Source organism: Geotrypetes seraphini, chromosome 10, assembly GCF_902459505.1.
Source record: "Geotrypetes seraphini chromosome 10, aGeoSer1.1, whole genome shotgun sequence".
Lineage (NCBI taxonomy): Eukaryota > Metazoa > Chordata > Amphibia > Gymnophiona > Dermophiidae > Geotrypetes > Geotrypetes seraphini.
Window position 1 is genome coordinate 43,177,707 of NC_047093.1, and position 16,182 is coordinate 43,193,888.

The 16,182-nt window shown below is 44.6% G+C and overlaps 1 protein-coding gene across 2 annotated transcripts in view; it reads left to right on the top strand.

Moving 5' to 3' along the window:
• Window positions 1–1,165: 1,165 nt before the first annotated feature.
• B3GNTL1 (UDP-GlcNAc:betaGal beta-1,3-N-acetylglucosaminyltransferase like 1) overlaps window positions 1,166–16,182 on the top strand; it is a 315,188-nt gene continuing 300,171 nt past the window's right edge. Inside the window, exons 1-2 of one of the 2 annotated variants that reach the window (XM_033961214.1) lie at window positions 1,270–1,404; window positions 4,429–4,551. In XM_033961214.1, the coding sequence (XP_033817105.1) occupies window positions 4,534–4,551 (18 nt within the window). In that variant the 5' untranslated portion in view covers window positions 1,270–1,404; window positions 4,429–4,533. Of the gene's footprint in view, window positions 1,405–4,428; window positions 4,552–16,182 lie in introns of both variants that reach the window. The other variant, XM_033961211.1, reaches the window with a different exon arrangement.

Consider the following 16,182-nt stretch of genomic DNA (forward strand, 5'->3'; position numbering starts at 1 on the left):
GCCCTGTAGGAGAATGGTTCTCAACCCAGTCCTTGAGGCATATGCAGCAGGTCAGGTTTTCAAATATCCACAATAAATATGCATGAAATAGGTTTACATACCATAGAGGCAGTGCATGCAAATCTATCTCATGCATATCTTGAAAATGCAACTGGCAAAAAGCTAGAGGTATGAAGGCAAGGGAAAGAGCTTACATATTTGGGAGGTGGGGCAAAGAAGGAGGCTGGAGGTGCCACTGCCCTGGATGCCTCCTACCCTTGCTACACCACTCTGTCCTCCATCATCTACACTGGGAGGCTCACAAAAACACAGGGGCCCTTTTACAAATCTGTGTTAACACAAGCAAAAAATTGATTACCATGGGGTGTCCTGCATTAATTTTTAGTGTCCACACTGGAGTAGGTCTGGGGCAGGTACATTGTCACACACTAACCAATTAGCATGTGCTTAGAACGCGTCATAATCACCTACATAATGGGTGATGGTAGGCTCATGTGCTAACGATTAATACTGAAAATACAAAAATCGTCTGTTTTACCCCAGAAATAAGAATGGTCTTAGTAGGTGGGAATGATTAGCATAAGGCCCCGCTAAGGCCACTTTTTACCACTGTTTGGTAAAAGTGTTCACAGATTTTAAAACTAAAGGAGAAACAAAGACAATTGATACGAACATAATATAAAGCTCTTACAGTCCCTGATAATGTTTCAGTGTTGAGTACTACGGCAGACTACGGCATTCATTAATAAAATGTGGTAATTGTACATTAACTTGAAAACTAATGCAGAACTCACAGCACAGTGCTTCGGTGTTTTTTAAAGGTTCGAGCCAAAACAAAAAAATCACAAATTTTTACGAACGGAGCTTGCAAGTGTCCTGATTAAACCTTTACAGACTCTGCAGCGGGCGGGTGAGTCGGCGTGGATACAAACGATTGCATCCACTCCGCACCGCCCTCCTCTTGTGTCCGGAAAGATTGAAACGAAGCCGAACCACCCCACGCGCAAGAGTCCGAAAAGGTTGAAAGTTGAAACTGTGGCCGTGCAACACCGGTTCACGTAGCGCTTTCTAGCCAATCGGTGACCTGCGCGAGACGGCTCTCCCGGGCTCCTCCTGCCGACGTCTTGCGCGCGCGCGTGCGTCGTTTTCTGTGGTGTTTTCAGGGCTTGGAAGTGTGGCAGAGAGAAGTGATGAGACCGGGCGGGGGGTTGAGGTTTAGTGGGAAGTCTGACAGTTTATATTTCGAGAGGGTGCTTCCAGTTTGGTTTCGTACTAGGGCGTGAGTCCGTATGTTCTCTAGTTGGGCCCAGAGCGCACATGCACAAAGAGCCGTGTGGCGAGGGCCCCGCTCGGGTGCTGAGAACAGCGTTAAATAACAGGGAGCCCGGATGGCGGGCGGACGTGGTACGTGTGCATCTCTTGTGTTAACACTAGTTGAATGAGGTATTTTTAGGAGCCAGCTCTGTGAGTACTGGGCAAACTCCTACACTGTGCCAGGGAGGGGTAATTTGATCTTTGGCACTCCAAATCATTTTGGAAACGGTGCCTATGGAAGCATTTGAGCCAACCCTGCAGCTAGTGTGACACTTAAGGCCCATTTTACTATGCTGTGTAAAAAATGTTTAACTTGTGAATTTGCACATGCTAACTGCTTCTGTACAAGCATGTCATCTGTTAGTGCAGGATCATGCTGGGGAGGGGAGCATGTGCAAATTTGCTATTAGCTTCATTTTGTCATGGAGTGGAAAATAGTCAGAATGGGTGAGGACTGTATAATTACATTAGCATGTTGTACTTAGCAAGCCCTGTTAGTGCAGGCTTACTTAGGGCTAGATTCACTAAGCAAACCGATCATGTACCGATTGGGTTGCGAGCCCTTTGCAACCCAATTCACTAGCCTGTGTACCAATCCGATCCTTGCATGCAAATAAGGGAAATCAGCATGCAAAGCAGGAAAGACGTGATTCACAAAACTTCTGGCACACTGACTGGCTGGCTGATCAAAAAAGTAGCTTGTGCTAAAACCCTGCTCTTTGCCCCGATTCTCCTACTCTGGCCGCCCTGCTCTCTGCTTTCTTCTCTGCCCTGATTCTCCTGCTCTGGCCGCCCTGCTCTCTACTCCGATTCTCCTGATCTGGCCGCCCTGCTCTCTGCTCAGCTCCGACTCTCCTGTGGTTTTAACCCGTAGGTTTAAAGCGGGTTAAAACCACGAGCTTGCCAAGTAAAAAAAAAATAGTAAAGTTAAAAGTAAAGAAAAAAACTCTGACGGGCATGAAGGACCAGTGCATGCGCAGACCATCTACAGTCAAGGAAGATGGTCTGCGCATGCTCAAGGATTGTTCTCCAGTGATCCATGCGGTTGGTGGAGGGCATGCCTCCAATCGCCCTCATTAGAATATTCTTGTTTGCAGAATCGATCGGTCCTGCCTGGATTGGGCAGGTTAGTGAATCAGTGTGCAGTGGTGGCTAAGAAAGCAAATAGAATGTTAGGAATTATCAGGAAAGGAATGGAAAACAAAGATGAGAATGTTATAATGCCCTTGTATCGCTCCTTGTTGCGAACGCACCTCAAATACCATGTGCAGTTCTGGTTATCACATCTCAAAAAAGATATAGCGAAATTAGAAAAGGTCCAGTCAAGAGCAACAAAATTGATAAGAGATGGGGACGACAAATATGGAAAGGCTAAAGCAGTTAGGGCTCCTCAACTTGGAGGTATGATAGAGGTCCATAAAACACTGAATAGAGTGGAAGGACAGATGTGAATTGCTTGTTTACTCTTTCCAAAAATACTAGGACTAGGGGGCATGCAGTGAAGCTGCTAAGTGGTAGATTCAGAACAAACCAGAGAAAATATTTCTTCACTCAGCTTGTAAATAAACTCTAGAATTTGTTGCCAGAGAATGTTGGAAAAAGAGCTTAGAAGAATTTTTAAAAAAGGTTTGTATAACTTCCTAAAACAAAAGTCCATAAGCCATTATTAAGTTGAACTTGGGGAAATCCATTGCTTATTCCTAGAATAAGCAGCATAAAATCTGTTCTACTGTTTGGGGCCTTGCCAGGTACTTGTGACCCGGGATGGTGGTCACTGTTGAAAACAGGCTACTGGGTTAATGGACCTTAAGTCTGTTCCATTATGATAACTCATATTCTTAAGTTATGTCCTGCACAGTAGGCCCAAATTTAACATGGCATCTTTTAAGAACATTTTCCATTTTTTAAATTTTAGGTTTTGTGCTAATGTTCGGATTAGTGCATAGTACCTGTAAAAAGTTAATGTGAGAGGCAGTATGTGTTATCCAGTTAGCATATACGTGTGAACATGCTAAATGATTACCACTTCCATTCTCATTCTTCACCCATGACGTGTCCTCTGAAAAACATTTTGAAAAAATAGTTAACGTGTGAGAGAGTGCATGCAGATGGGCAGAATACTGCAAAATGCTTTAATGCGTTTTATGGTAGCTTGTTTTTCCCACAATGAGTGAGTGTTAGGGTTTTAGCACCCTTTAATAAAAGGGCCCCTAAGGTCCTGATTCTAGTATCCAACCTCTGCATAACTTAATTGTTTTAATTGGTGATAGGGCGGTAATTTAAAAAAAATGGAGGTACCTAAAATGGCCGTTGTTCTCTGGTCTACAGAGGCGCTTTATGACACCTAACACCACTGGGGTCTAGAAGTGGCGGTAGTCATCATAAAGTACCTCCATGGCCATGATTCTTGTGAAAGGTAGGTGCTGGAAATGTAGGCCTTTAAAACCCTGGGCTAGCCACCGTTGCATGATTGACAAGCAATTGGTGGATATTTTTTTAGGTGGCTGCCGACAACAGCGCTATTTATATAATCCTAGTGACTTGATGTATTGCGGATCTAAAAAGAAATCGGTTTTGTGCTAGTCCGGAAAGGTCCTCCAGCGTCATCCCCTTGGTTGTTTTCAACGTGTCCAACCATCTTATTTCTCAGGACCCTGTACCGGATCAGCATACACTGGTGGTTACAGCTTTATTTGTTGTTGTGGCATCAGCTGTTTGGAGCACCAACGTCCTGATAAGGGGAATACGGCAGTGGTGGTGTAAAGTGCAGGGTAGTGCTGGTCATCATGGAGGGGGGACCATGCAGGAGAGCAGCTGTGGTCATCAGGAGGGGAGTGCAGGAGAACAGTGCCAGTCATCAGGAGGTGGTGGGAGTGCAGGAGAGCAGCGCCTGTCATTGTAAAGTGTGTACAGAAGCAAACCTTTTTAAAATTCTTCTAAGCTTTTCAGGATATCCAGAATGAATATGCATGAAAGAAATTTGCATATAATTGAGGCAAATCATGTTTATGCATATTCATTGATGATATCCTTAAAACCTTAAAACAAGGGGGTACTCCAGGACCAAGCTTGAGAAACACTGCTATATATATAATTTTTTTACATGTGATAAAGGAACTAGTCTGTTATGGAATTCAACCCATGCCCCCACAGCTACAAACACAGGAACAACCAGTACAGAGCTGCTTGGAGGATTTTTCTACTTAGATTTGACTAAGAATGAGAAGCTTGTATTTGGTAAGACTCTAACAATTTTGTAATCTGCTATAATTTATATTAAGTTTAATTGTAATTAGGGATATTATGTTCCCTTTTTTATCTTTTGTAATTCATACTAAGCTTATCGGGCAATGTGGCGGAATAGATGTTTTTGTATGGTATTGTGTTTACAGATGTACACACATGTCCTGAACATGTGGAAGACAGTCTCCAGAAGCCTGGTAAAATTCTCTGCAACAATCACCAGAGCAGTCAGTGATTCTCAGCCCAGTCAGTTCCAGAAACAGCTGTAAAAACCCCATGTTGAAGGCTGCTGGAGAGTTTTATGGCGTGTTCCCACTTAACAAGAATCAAAGCAAGGGACTGAATGCTTCACTCCAAATCCGCTTCCCCCACTGTTGCCTTTATCTTCTCAGCTTCACCTTTTGAAACATTTGTCCTGCTCTCCTGTAGAAGGGACTCCACTGGTTTCTTTGCCTGTGCTAAATAAAACATGTTTTATTTTTATTTTACTTTCTGAAGTGAAGGTTTGAGATGATCATGCCTGTTTATATGACTCCTCATCCAATTATATTTTTGTGTCCTATCGACACCAAATTTACATTGCATTTCAGAGGGTCTAAGAAGGCTTACTTGTATGTATGTACATTTTGTAACCTACCTTGGATAAAGATGGACTAGAAATGATGATAAACTAAACTAATTCTGTTTGAATCTTTTTGTGTTATATTTTGCACTGTGTATGAGCTAAGCACCCTAGCTTATCTCTGCAGATTCTTAGGAATCGCTGGCAGTAGATGAACTTATTCAAAATATTTAGGACTCATGATCTTTGTTTTCCCAAAATTTACACTAGTCTGCGATGGGAATTTATGACCCATTATTTATCTACTCCTAATTCTGTGATGTATACAGGATACTGCTAGTTCAAACGTAGGATAAGAACTCCTTGTTTGATCATGCATAGCAGAAGGTGTGAATGTCAAAAATCTCTCTTAACTACACCTGTATCACACTTTAGCACTTTGAAGTTTTTTTTTCCTGAGTAGTGCATCCTGTAAATAAATAAATTTGGGGAGGAAGAGTGTTTTCCTTTGCTAAGCAAAATAGCACTGTGGTGATAGATTGTGGCATAGGAGGTGATGCAGGAGTGGCCTAGTGGTTAGAGCAGCTGTGGTTGTGAGTTCAATTCTCATTGCAGCTCCTTGTGATTCTAGACAAGTCACTTTACACCTCATTGCCCCAGGTACAAATTAAGTACCTGTCTAAAAAAATATGTAAACTGCTTTGATTGTGTAAACCACATAGAAAGAGCGATGTACAAGTCCCATCCCCCTACTTCTAACTTTCTGTACAAGACAAGAATACCCTCAGTTGCAGTCTAAGGCAAAATGGACTGAATTCAGTAAATGGAGCTTAAAATTTAATGCTAGAAAAAAAAATCTGTGTTCTTGCTGTTCTATAAAGGTTACTCTGGACTGAGAACCTTTTAGTGTTTCTCACCTCGGTCCTGGAGTACCCCCTTGCCAGTCAGGTTTTCAGGCTATCCACAATGAATATGCATGCAAGAAATTTGCATACAGAATTTGATAGGGGAGTGGCCAAGATGGCGGCGTGACTGGTATGCAGAAAGCAAGATCGTGGTTGTTTTCCTCAGAGCGATGCCTCATTCCAAGCGCAAAGGCACAGTCCGATCGGGACCCTCATCGGTGGACTTTTCCACGCCATTGCGTCAGACTTTGCTTGATTTTGCCTCCAGAACTCCTCCGATAGCTGGAACACGAGGCTCGCTGGCGTTGGGGTCCCGGGACTTGGTCGCCACACCGGAGCCAGAAGTCTCTCTCTCGCCTCCAGACCCGATTATAACTCCATGTCCCGAGGCTGAGTCATCTGGGCTGCAGAGAAGCCCTGATACCGAGGAGGTTGCGGGAGCTATCTCTCAAAAGGGGAGCAGGATTGAAGAAGGAGTGGCGGTGAAGGAATTTCAATCTGGAGTTGAAGGTATTATCCCAACACTTTCGGAGGTAACCCTGATGGATGTCTGGAGAATGCTCCAGAGAATGGATGGAACAGTTCAAGAAACAGCTGAGGAAACTTCAATCCTGGTAGGGAAAGTAGACTCTCTTGTTAAAACAGTAGAAGATATTAAAATGGATAATGAATCTAAGTTTGTCACGGTTAATGAGGATATAACTGCTCTAAAATCTGTCACTGAAAGTTTAATTAAAGATAAGTTGACGATTCACAGGAAAATAGAGCAGCTGGAGGTCTTCAACAGAAGACTTAATTTGAGAATATTAAATTTCCCAAGATCACTGGATATTGCTTCAGTAGAAATGTTTAGAAAGTATTTAGTACAAATAGTGAGTTTCGCTCTCGAAGTTATTCCTCCGTTAAATAAAATTTACTACTTATCTGGGCCTATAAAAAACTAGGGAGCGAAACGTCTGTAGTAACTCAGAATCAATTAATGGATCTGGGAAATATATCAGAGATTTTGGAGACATCTGCATCAGTAATTGAGGAGAGAGCTACTTTGCTCATTTTACTTGTTTTCCAACAAGACTTCAATGCTGTGTTGAAGTTTTACTTTCGTAATGCAGTCTCCTTTCTTGGGATAACGTGTTTGGATATACCCCGATGTTAACAAAGAGATACAAGAAAGGAGGAAGTTTTTCCTTACAATGAGGCAAGAAACAAAGGAATTAGGTGCCACTCTCCAGCTGGTTTACTCGTGTAAATGCCTCATCATAACATAACATAAGAACATAAGCAATGCCTCTGCTGGGTCAGGCTTGAGGTCCATCTTGCCCAGCAGTCCGCTCACGTGGTGGCCCATGCAGGAACAAAATATACTTTTTTTGTTCTAGATCATCTCCAGAACTTCCTGGATTTAAAGAAGATCTCCAGGGGTTAAAAAGGTTGTAAATGTATATGAGAGGAGTTGTATCCGTTAATGCCATTTATTTGATATTTTTTCTTCTTATATGTTAATTTAAAGTCCCTTTCAGGGCTGCTCCCCTCTGAGTTCTCAGTTGGGGGGGTCTAAGGAGAATGTAATTGTTTCTTAACTTGATTTAAATTCCTTGGAAAAAAAAAATTTACTTTTTGTTTTACCTAAACAAGTGTATTGTAAAATTATTTTCAACTAAATAAATAAATAAGAAATTTGCATTATGTATGCAAATCATGTTTATGCATATTAATTGTGGATAGCCTGAAAACCTGACTGGCAAAGGGGTACTCCAGGGCCGAGTTGAGAAACACTGCATAGAATAGCATGTAGTGCCAAGTCCTGTGCCCAGATCGGGTCCCAGGACTTATGCCTGCTGAGATCAGGTATAATTTCTGGTGCCCAATTTGGGCGCGCATCCCTAATATGCTATAATACTGCGCATACATTTTAGGAATGCACAAAGGGTTTTGGGTGCCAGTGTTATAGAACAGCATGCAAATCCTAATTGGCGCCAGTTAACATAAGTAATTGTTAGTGCCCAATTAATGTTAATTGGCTCGTTAACCAATTAAGATGCGCATGCATCTGGGAATCATGCCCAAATTTTGGCATATAAATTTAGGTAACTGTTATAGAATCTGGGGTACTGAGTGGTAAATTCACTTATTTTATAGTAGGAAATACAGAAACACGTCAATAAAGGAAAATGGGGAAATAGAGTATTCATTGTTATATTAAGTGTGGTATTTTAAAGTTTTTTGTCTAGACTTGCTTATTATTATTTTTATTATTTATTACAAATTTCTAGACTGTACTATCCTACGGTTAATAGACAACCCCGCGAAAGACAAAGGCGCGCGCTGACAACTGAGCGCAAGATGGAGGCGCGTGCCGAAGAAAATTACAGTTTTTAGGGGCTCCGATGGGGGTTTTTTGTTGGGGAGCCCCCCCCCCCCCAGTTTACTGAATAGAGATCGCGCCGGTGTTGTGGGGGGTTTGGGGATTATAACCCTCCACATTTTACTGTAAACTTAACTTTTTCCCTAAAAACAGGGAAAAAGTGAAGTTTTCAGTAAAATGTGGGGGTTACAACCCCCACAACCCCCCACAATGCCCCCACAACGCGGCACGATCTCTATTAAGTAAAGTGGGGGGTTCCCCAACACGGGGATCCCCCCCACACCACCCCCCCCCCGTCGGAGCCCTAAAAACAGTAATTTTCTGCGGCGCGCGACTCCGCGCTGCGCAGAGTTGTCTGCGCGCGCCTATGTCCCGGTGCGCTTTTGACCTGACACCCTATCCTACAATTCTAGGCAGGTGTTAGCGGATTTCTGCAGAAGAGATGCATTTGTAGTGAGCCATGTTTAATATGCTTTACATTTATTTATATTTGTTACACTGCAAATTCTGTACTGGAAAAGTCTAAGCAGTTTATTACCCCCTGTTTTACTAAGTTGCGCTATGCGTTTTAGCGTGTTTAGCGCACGCGCTAACCTCTAATGCGTCCATAGACTAACATGCACATGTTAGCATTTAGCACGTGGTTGGTGCCTTCTAATATTTGGCGCGCGCTATAACGCTTAGTACACCTTTGTAAAAGGAGCCCTTAGTCTAAGAAAGAGATTTGAGAGTATATTAAAAGAATGGCAATTTGTAGAGAGAAAAGTTGCATAGGAAAAGAATGTCAGTATGTAGGTAGGAAAGTTTCTATATTATTCTCGTTTATAACAAAACAGTATTACTGCTATGCAGAAATTTTGGTCACATATTCTTTATCCCCAAATATTTAAAAAAACACCATTACAGCCTTTTGTTGTTATTGGAAAGTGATCTAAATTGAAGTTCCAGATCTATAAACCGAGAAGAGAGCTTAGAGATGTAAATGGGATGAAGTTAAGTTTGGAGGGTAGAATGTCGAATGCTAGGATCAGAGCATCAGTGATATCTGTGGCTGGCGTAGAACTATAGAGTGTCTTGCCTGGTATCCTGCGGTTTTGCATGGAGAGGATGAATTTTAAGAAAATGCTGAAAACTCAATTATTTGCCAATGCCTTTTTAGGCTAAGGTATATTTCAGTTGATAATTGCCTTTTAGAATATTTCTGACATCAATGTATGATTTAAAGCTTGCTTGTATTTCTGAATTGGTTGAATTTGTGCTCTATCCCTTAACGATGTTGTTTAGACATGTCTATGTTATATGTGATAATCGGAGCGAAACAAGATTTTATGTATGTGGTATGGAAACCAAAAAGAAAAATAAAGCGTAACCGGAGCAAAAATCCACAAACACAACACTTATATCCTCCAGTTCAAACGCTGAAACTAAAGCTCAAGTCTTAACTATTTTATACCTAAAGCATACAGCATATGTGCTTCAACTGTATGCTTTAGGTAAAAGCCTTGAGCTTTAGCTTCAGCTTTTGAACTGGAGGATATAAGTGTTGTGTTTGTGGTAAGGAAACCGCATACTTGTATGCAGTATATACATTTTTAAATAAATAAATAAATAAGTTGTTTGGAGTTGCTGTTGATCCACAGATGAAATTCCCAGGTTGGATTCTGACAACTTTACATTTAGGTCCTCTTTTTTACTAAGCCACAATAGAGGCTTTTACCATGGCCCGGGGAGCTAAATGCTCCAACGCTCATAGGAATAGCTTTGGGGCATTTAGCGTCCCGGGCTGTGGTAGAAACGTTTACTGCAGCTTAGTAAAAGAGGGCCTTAGTTTCTCTACTGATTTTGATTACTATGGGCATTCTGTTAGTCTGACCAACGCTGCATTTGATGGGTGATGCCATAATAGTTTGCATGTTGAATTAAGATGGCGGTGTTTCCAAAGTAAGTGATCATCATATATCTTAGTACAGAAATGGGTGACACCTTGGAGATTTGAAAAACAAAGTAGAAACTTCAGACTATGTACAGGATGCAGGCATTGTTTATTATACCATAAAAGAAATGCAGTAAATCTACAACCTTATTACCAACCAAGGGACCCGACACGGTCTGTGTTTCAGATAACACGCCTTCATCAGATCTATTCTTAGTGTCGGATTTACACAGGCATTTGTTTGGTTTTTTTCATTGCGGTTTGTTTCAATACCTTATCATAGAAACATAGAAATAGACGGCAGATAAGGGCCACGGCCCATCTAGTCTGCCCACCCTAATGACCCTCCCCTACCTTTGCCTAGTGAATAGAGCCCACGTGTCGATCCCATTTGGCCTTAAAATCAGGCACGCTGCTGGCCTCAATCACCTGCAGTGGAAGACTATTCCAGCGATCAACCACCCTTTCAGTGAAAAAGAATTTCCTGATGTCACCTCGTAGTTTCCCGCCTCTGATTTTCCACGGATGCCCTCTTGTTACCGTGGGTCCCTTGAAAAAGAAGATATCTTCTTCCGCTTCGATGCGGCCCGTGAGATACTTGAACGTCTCGATCATGTCCCCCCTCTCTCTGCGCTCCTCAAGCGAGTATAGCTGCAGTTTGTCTAACCTTTCTTCGTACGGGAGATCTTTGAGTCCCGAGACCATCCGGGACCATCCAATCTCAGCACATCTTTGCGATAATGTGGTCTCCAGAATTGCACACAGTATTCCAGGTGGGGCCTCACCATGGATCTATACAATGGCATAATGACTTCCGGCTTACGGCTGACGAAACCCCTGCGTATGCAACCTAGGATCTGTCTTGCCTTGGATGAGGCCTGCTCTACCTGACTGGCAGCCTTCATGTCCTCACTGACGATCACCCCCAAGTCCCGTTCTGCTACCGTTCTTGTTAGGATCTCACCATTAAGAGTATAAGTCTTCTATGGATTATGGTTGCCTAGGTGCATGACTTTGCATTTTTTGGCATTGAAGCTGAGTTGCCAGGTCCTAGACCAGCGCTCCAGTAGGAGTAGGTCGTGCATCATGTTGTCGGGCATTGAATCTTCGTCCGTTGTGCATTTTCCCACTACATTACTTAGTTTGGCGTCATCAGCGAATAATGCTATTTTACCTCGAAGCCCTTCTGCCAAGTCTCTTATAAAGATGTTGAATAGGGTCGGTCCCAAGACCGAACCCTGTGGCACTCCACTGATCACCTCCGTCATTTCTGAGGGGGTGTCGTTCACCACTACCCTTTGAAGCCTACCACCAAGCCAGTTCCTAACCCATTTCGTCAATGTGTCACCTAATCCTATAGAACTCATCTTGTTCAGCAACCTGCGGTGTGGTTACGCTATCAAATGCTTTGCTAAAGTCCAGGTACACGATGTCCAGGGACTCCCCAACATCCAGCTTCCCCGTCACCCAGTCAAAGAAGCTGATCAGGTTGGATTGACATGATCTCTCCTTAGTAAATCCATGTTGACGGGGGTCCCGTAGATTTTCCTCATCCAGGATCTTATCCAATTGTCGTTTGATCAGAGTTTCCATAAGTTTGCTCACTATAGATGTTAGACTCACTGGTCTGTAGTTTGCTGTCTCCATCTTTGAGCCTTTCTTGTGGAGTGGAATAACGTTAGCCGTCCTCCAGTCCAACGGGACGCTTCCTGTACTAAGGGAGAGGTTGAAGAGTGCCGACAGTGGCTCTGCCAAGACATCACTCAACTCCCTAAGCACCCTGGGGTGTAGGTTGTCAGGCCCCATTGCCTTGTTAATCTTGAGTTTTGACAGCTCATCGTAGACACTGCTGGGCGTGAATTCGAAGTTACTAAACGGGTCAACTGAGTCAGCCCTTGTCTGTAGTTGAGGGCCAAGCCCCGGCGCTTCACGGGTGAAGACTGAGCTGAAGTATTCATTTAATAGCTGGGCTTTTTCGGAATCCTTTTCCACATAGTCTCCGTTTGGTTTCCTAAGACGTACAATCCCGCCAGAGTTTTTACTTCTATCACTGATATACCTGAAGAAGGATTTATCTCTCTTCTGGATGTTCTTTGCCAGAGACTCCTCCATGTGGAATTTAGCCTCCCTGACTGCTGTTTTGACTGCTTTTGACTTGGTCAGGTAGTCTGCTCTAGAGTCCTGTTTCCCCGATTGTTTGTAAGAGATGAATGCTTTTTTCTTTTCCTTGATGAGGTCCGAGATCTCCGCAGTGAACCATTGTGGCTTGTTGTTTCTTCGCTGCTTACTTACTAATTTAACATAGCGGTTTGTCGCTTCTTGTATGGTGGCTTTCAAAGTCGACCACATTTCTTCCACGCTATCGGTTTTTGCTTGGCTTTGTAGCGCCTGGTGAACAAAGGAACCCATGTCTTGGAAGTTTGTGTCCTTGAATTTGAGGACCTTGGTCAGCGTGTTAGATTTAGTGAAACCTTTCCAAAGATTGAACCATACCATGTTGTGGTCACTGGAGGCCAATGTGTCGCCCACCGAGACCTCTGTGACACTTTCTCCGTTGGTAAGTAATAGGTCCAGTATTGCCTGATCCCTTGTTGGGTCCAACACCAGTTGCTTCAGACCAGCTCCCTTCATAGAGTTTAATAGCCTCCTGTTGCTGCCAGAATCGGAGGTTAGTGTATCCCAATCCACATCAGGCATGTTGAAGTCACCTAACAATACTGTGTCCCCATGCAAGGTGATATTTTCTATATCCCCGATTTTTTCCATATCCAGGTCAACCTGTTGTCTTGGGGGTCTGTAAATTACGCCAAGATACAAGCATTTGTCCTTCCCTCTGGCCAAATTAACCCAAAGGGATTCTCCAGTGTATTGGACATCTGAGATTCTTGTGACCTTAATGTCATCTTTAGTATATAATGCTACACCTCCTCCCAATCTGCCTTCTCTGTCCCGGCGAAGCAAGTTGTAACCCGGTATGACCATGTCCCACCCATGGGAGTCTGTGAGCCAGGTCTCAGATATCGCCACCACATCCAGGTTGGCATTCCTTATTTCTGTTTCCAACTCCAGGATCTTGTTTCCCAAACTGTGTGCGTTGACGTACATAGCCTTCCATGTTGTATTTTTGTTACATATCAGTGGGGATATACCTGCTTGAGCTACTTGAACACCTACAGCATAATTTGCGTTATATCTGTTCCCCCCAGACCCAGCAATATTTGCATTGTATATGTTCCCCCTGGACCCAGAACTACAATGTGTATTCCCCACAGACCCAGATCTACAATGTGTATTCCCCAAAGACTCAGAATTACAATGTGTACTCCCCCTAGATGTGTACACTTATGATGTGAACCTACCCCCGACTCGAAGGTGTGTATACTCGCCCCTGACCCAGACTTTCGGTGACTACTTACCACATCCTCAAAACAGTATTTGCAGTTTAGTTCGTCAGGTATGTTGTTTGTGTCTGTACCCTCCCCCGACTTACCTAGTTTAAAGCCCTGTGAAGTAGGCGGGCTAGACGGTGTCCAAGGACATTCTTCCCTCTTCTGGTCAGGTGTAGGCCGTCGTGTCCATGTAGTCCGTGCAAAGCTTCCCCATGGTGCAGGAACCCGAAGTTCATCTCCTTGCACCATCCTCGCAGCCAGTCGTTTGCCCTCTGTATTCGATCATCTCTGGCTCTGCCCTTGCCCCTCACAGGGAGAATCGAGGAGAAGACCACCTGCGCATTCATCCTCATCAGCTTCTCCCCCAGGGCTCTGAAGTCCTCAGGTATGCTGTTCGTGGTGCTCCTGGCGGTGTCGTTAGTTCCGACGTGGATTAGAATCATGGGGAAGTGATCACGGGGCTTGATGAGTCTGTCAAGGCAAGCGGTTACATCCCGGATCCTGGCCCCTGGCAAACAGCAGACCTCTCTTGATTGTAGGTCTGATCTGCAAATTGGTCCCTCGGTGCCCCTCAGCAGCGAATCCCCGATGACTACCACTCTGCGCTTCTTGAGGGTGGGCCGTTCTGTTGATTCCGGAGCTGGAACCGTCTGCTGAACAACTTGTTGCACCTCGTTTTCAGGACCTTCCTGTAGCAGCTGATACCTGTTCCTCAGGGCGATTTGTGGTGTTGATGTAGAGCTGCCCTGTATGTGAGAAAAAGAGATAGAGTTAGGTCCTCTGCGTTTTCCTGTGGAGGAAGTCACTAGCTGCCAGGAGTCAGCATCTCCAGCCACTTCCTGCATTCTGGTGGTTGGTCTCAAGTTTGCAGGTTTGGATGCTTTGGGTGTTCCCAGGGTGGTTTTGTCAGGTTCCTGTTCGGTGATCTGGGACAGCTCCTGGATGACTCCATCGATGAAGGTCTCGTCGTCACGGATGCTCTTTAAGCGCTGAACCTCCTCTCTCAGGCTCCTCAGCTCTAGCAAAAGGCTTTCGTTCGACTGGTCCATTACTTCTGTTTGTGTTGAGACTGTAGACATCTTTGAGGGGATGGCCTCAGTCTGTACAGAGACCTCTGTCCTCCTTCCTGGTTCCCCTTCCATCTGTACTCGGACCATAGCCATCCCCTGGGTGCTCTCAGTGACTGAACTACCCGTCTTGATTGAAGACTTGCTGCTTCTAGTCCTACCTGCCATTTACAAAGGTTTATTATTATTATTTATTTAATTATATTATTATTATTATTATTAGGTGCTGGTCAGTAAGTGTTAGGGAGGGATAGAGGTAGTTATAGGTAGTTAGTTTTTTTTTTTTTAATTTTTTTTTTTTTTAAATTATGGTCTGAGGGATAGAGTAGTTAGGTAACAGTAGTTGATTGCCAGTTAAGGTTTCCTGCTTGTTAGTGTGCTAGAGAGTTTAATCTAAGGGTTAGAGAATAGTGTGGTCTGCCTGCTAAGTGTGAAAGATGAAGTTGCTTATATGTTAGGTAGAAGTAGAGAGATGAAAGACTTGGGAGAAAGAAAGAAAGAAGGCTGAAGTTAATTAATGAAGAAAGACTGAAGTTAATTAACTAGATGTAGAAGTTGAGGGACCAGATAAAGTTAATAGTCCTTCCTTGATGCCCTTCTTGAGGCCCTTCGCAAAGGCGCTCTCGCTAAGGCGAGCGCCTTTGCCGCTCACCTTCGCTGCGCGCCGAACGGCCGCGGGCCGTTGGCTCGACCCCTTTTATGGGGGAGCTCGGCTGTGATGTCGGGGGGTGGGCGGAGTTACCACCGCGTCCCGTCCGCCTCCTCCTCAGTGCCTGGCTACCTCAATGCTCCTCTTTCTGCTCTCCGCCCCTCTTTCCGCCTCTCTCCGCCCCTTCCTCCGCCTCTCTGCACGTTCTCCGCTCCTCTCCCCTGCTGCTGTGTGCCTCCTGCGTCTCTCAGTTGTTTTAGCCTCTCAGCCCTCTCTCCCTGCAAGCACCCTCGCACTGCTCCCACGTGCTTGCTCGGCTGGCCAAGTGCTGAAGACCCTTGTCGGCTCGACCCCTTTTATGGGGGAGCTCGGCTGTGACGTCGGGGGGTGGGCGGAGTTACCACTGCGTCCCGTCCGCCTCCTCCTCAGTGCCTGGCTACCTCAATGCTCCTCTTTCTGCTCTCCGCCCCTCTTTCCGCCTCTCTCCGCCCCTTCCTCTGCCTCTCTGCACGTTCTCCGCTCCTCTCCCCTGCTGCTGTGTGCCTCCTGCGTCTCTCAGTTGTTTTAGCCTCTCAGTCCTCTCTCCCTGCAAGCACCCTCGCGCTGCTCCCACGTGCTTGCTCGGCTGGCCAAGTGCTGAAGACCCTTGTCGGCTCAACCCCTTTTATGGGGGAGCTCGGCTGTGACGTCGGGGGGTGGGCGGAGTTACCACCGCGTCCCATCCGCCTCCTCCTCAGTGCCTGGCTACCTCAATG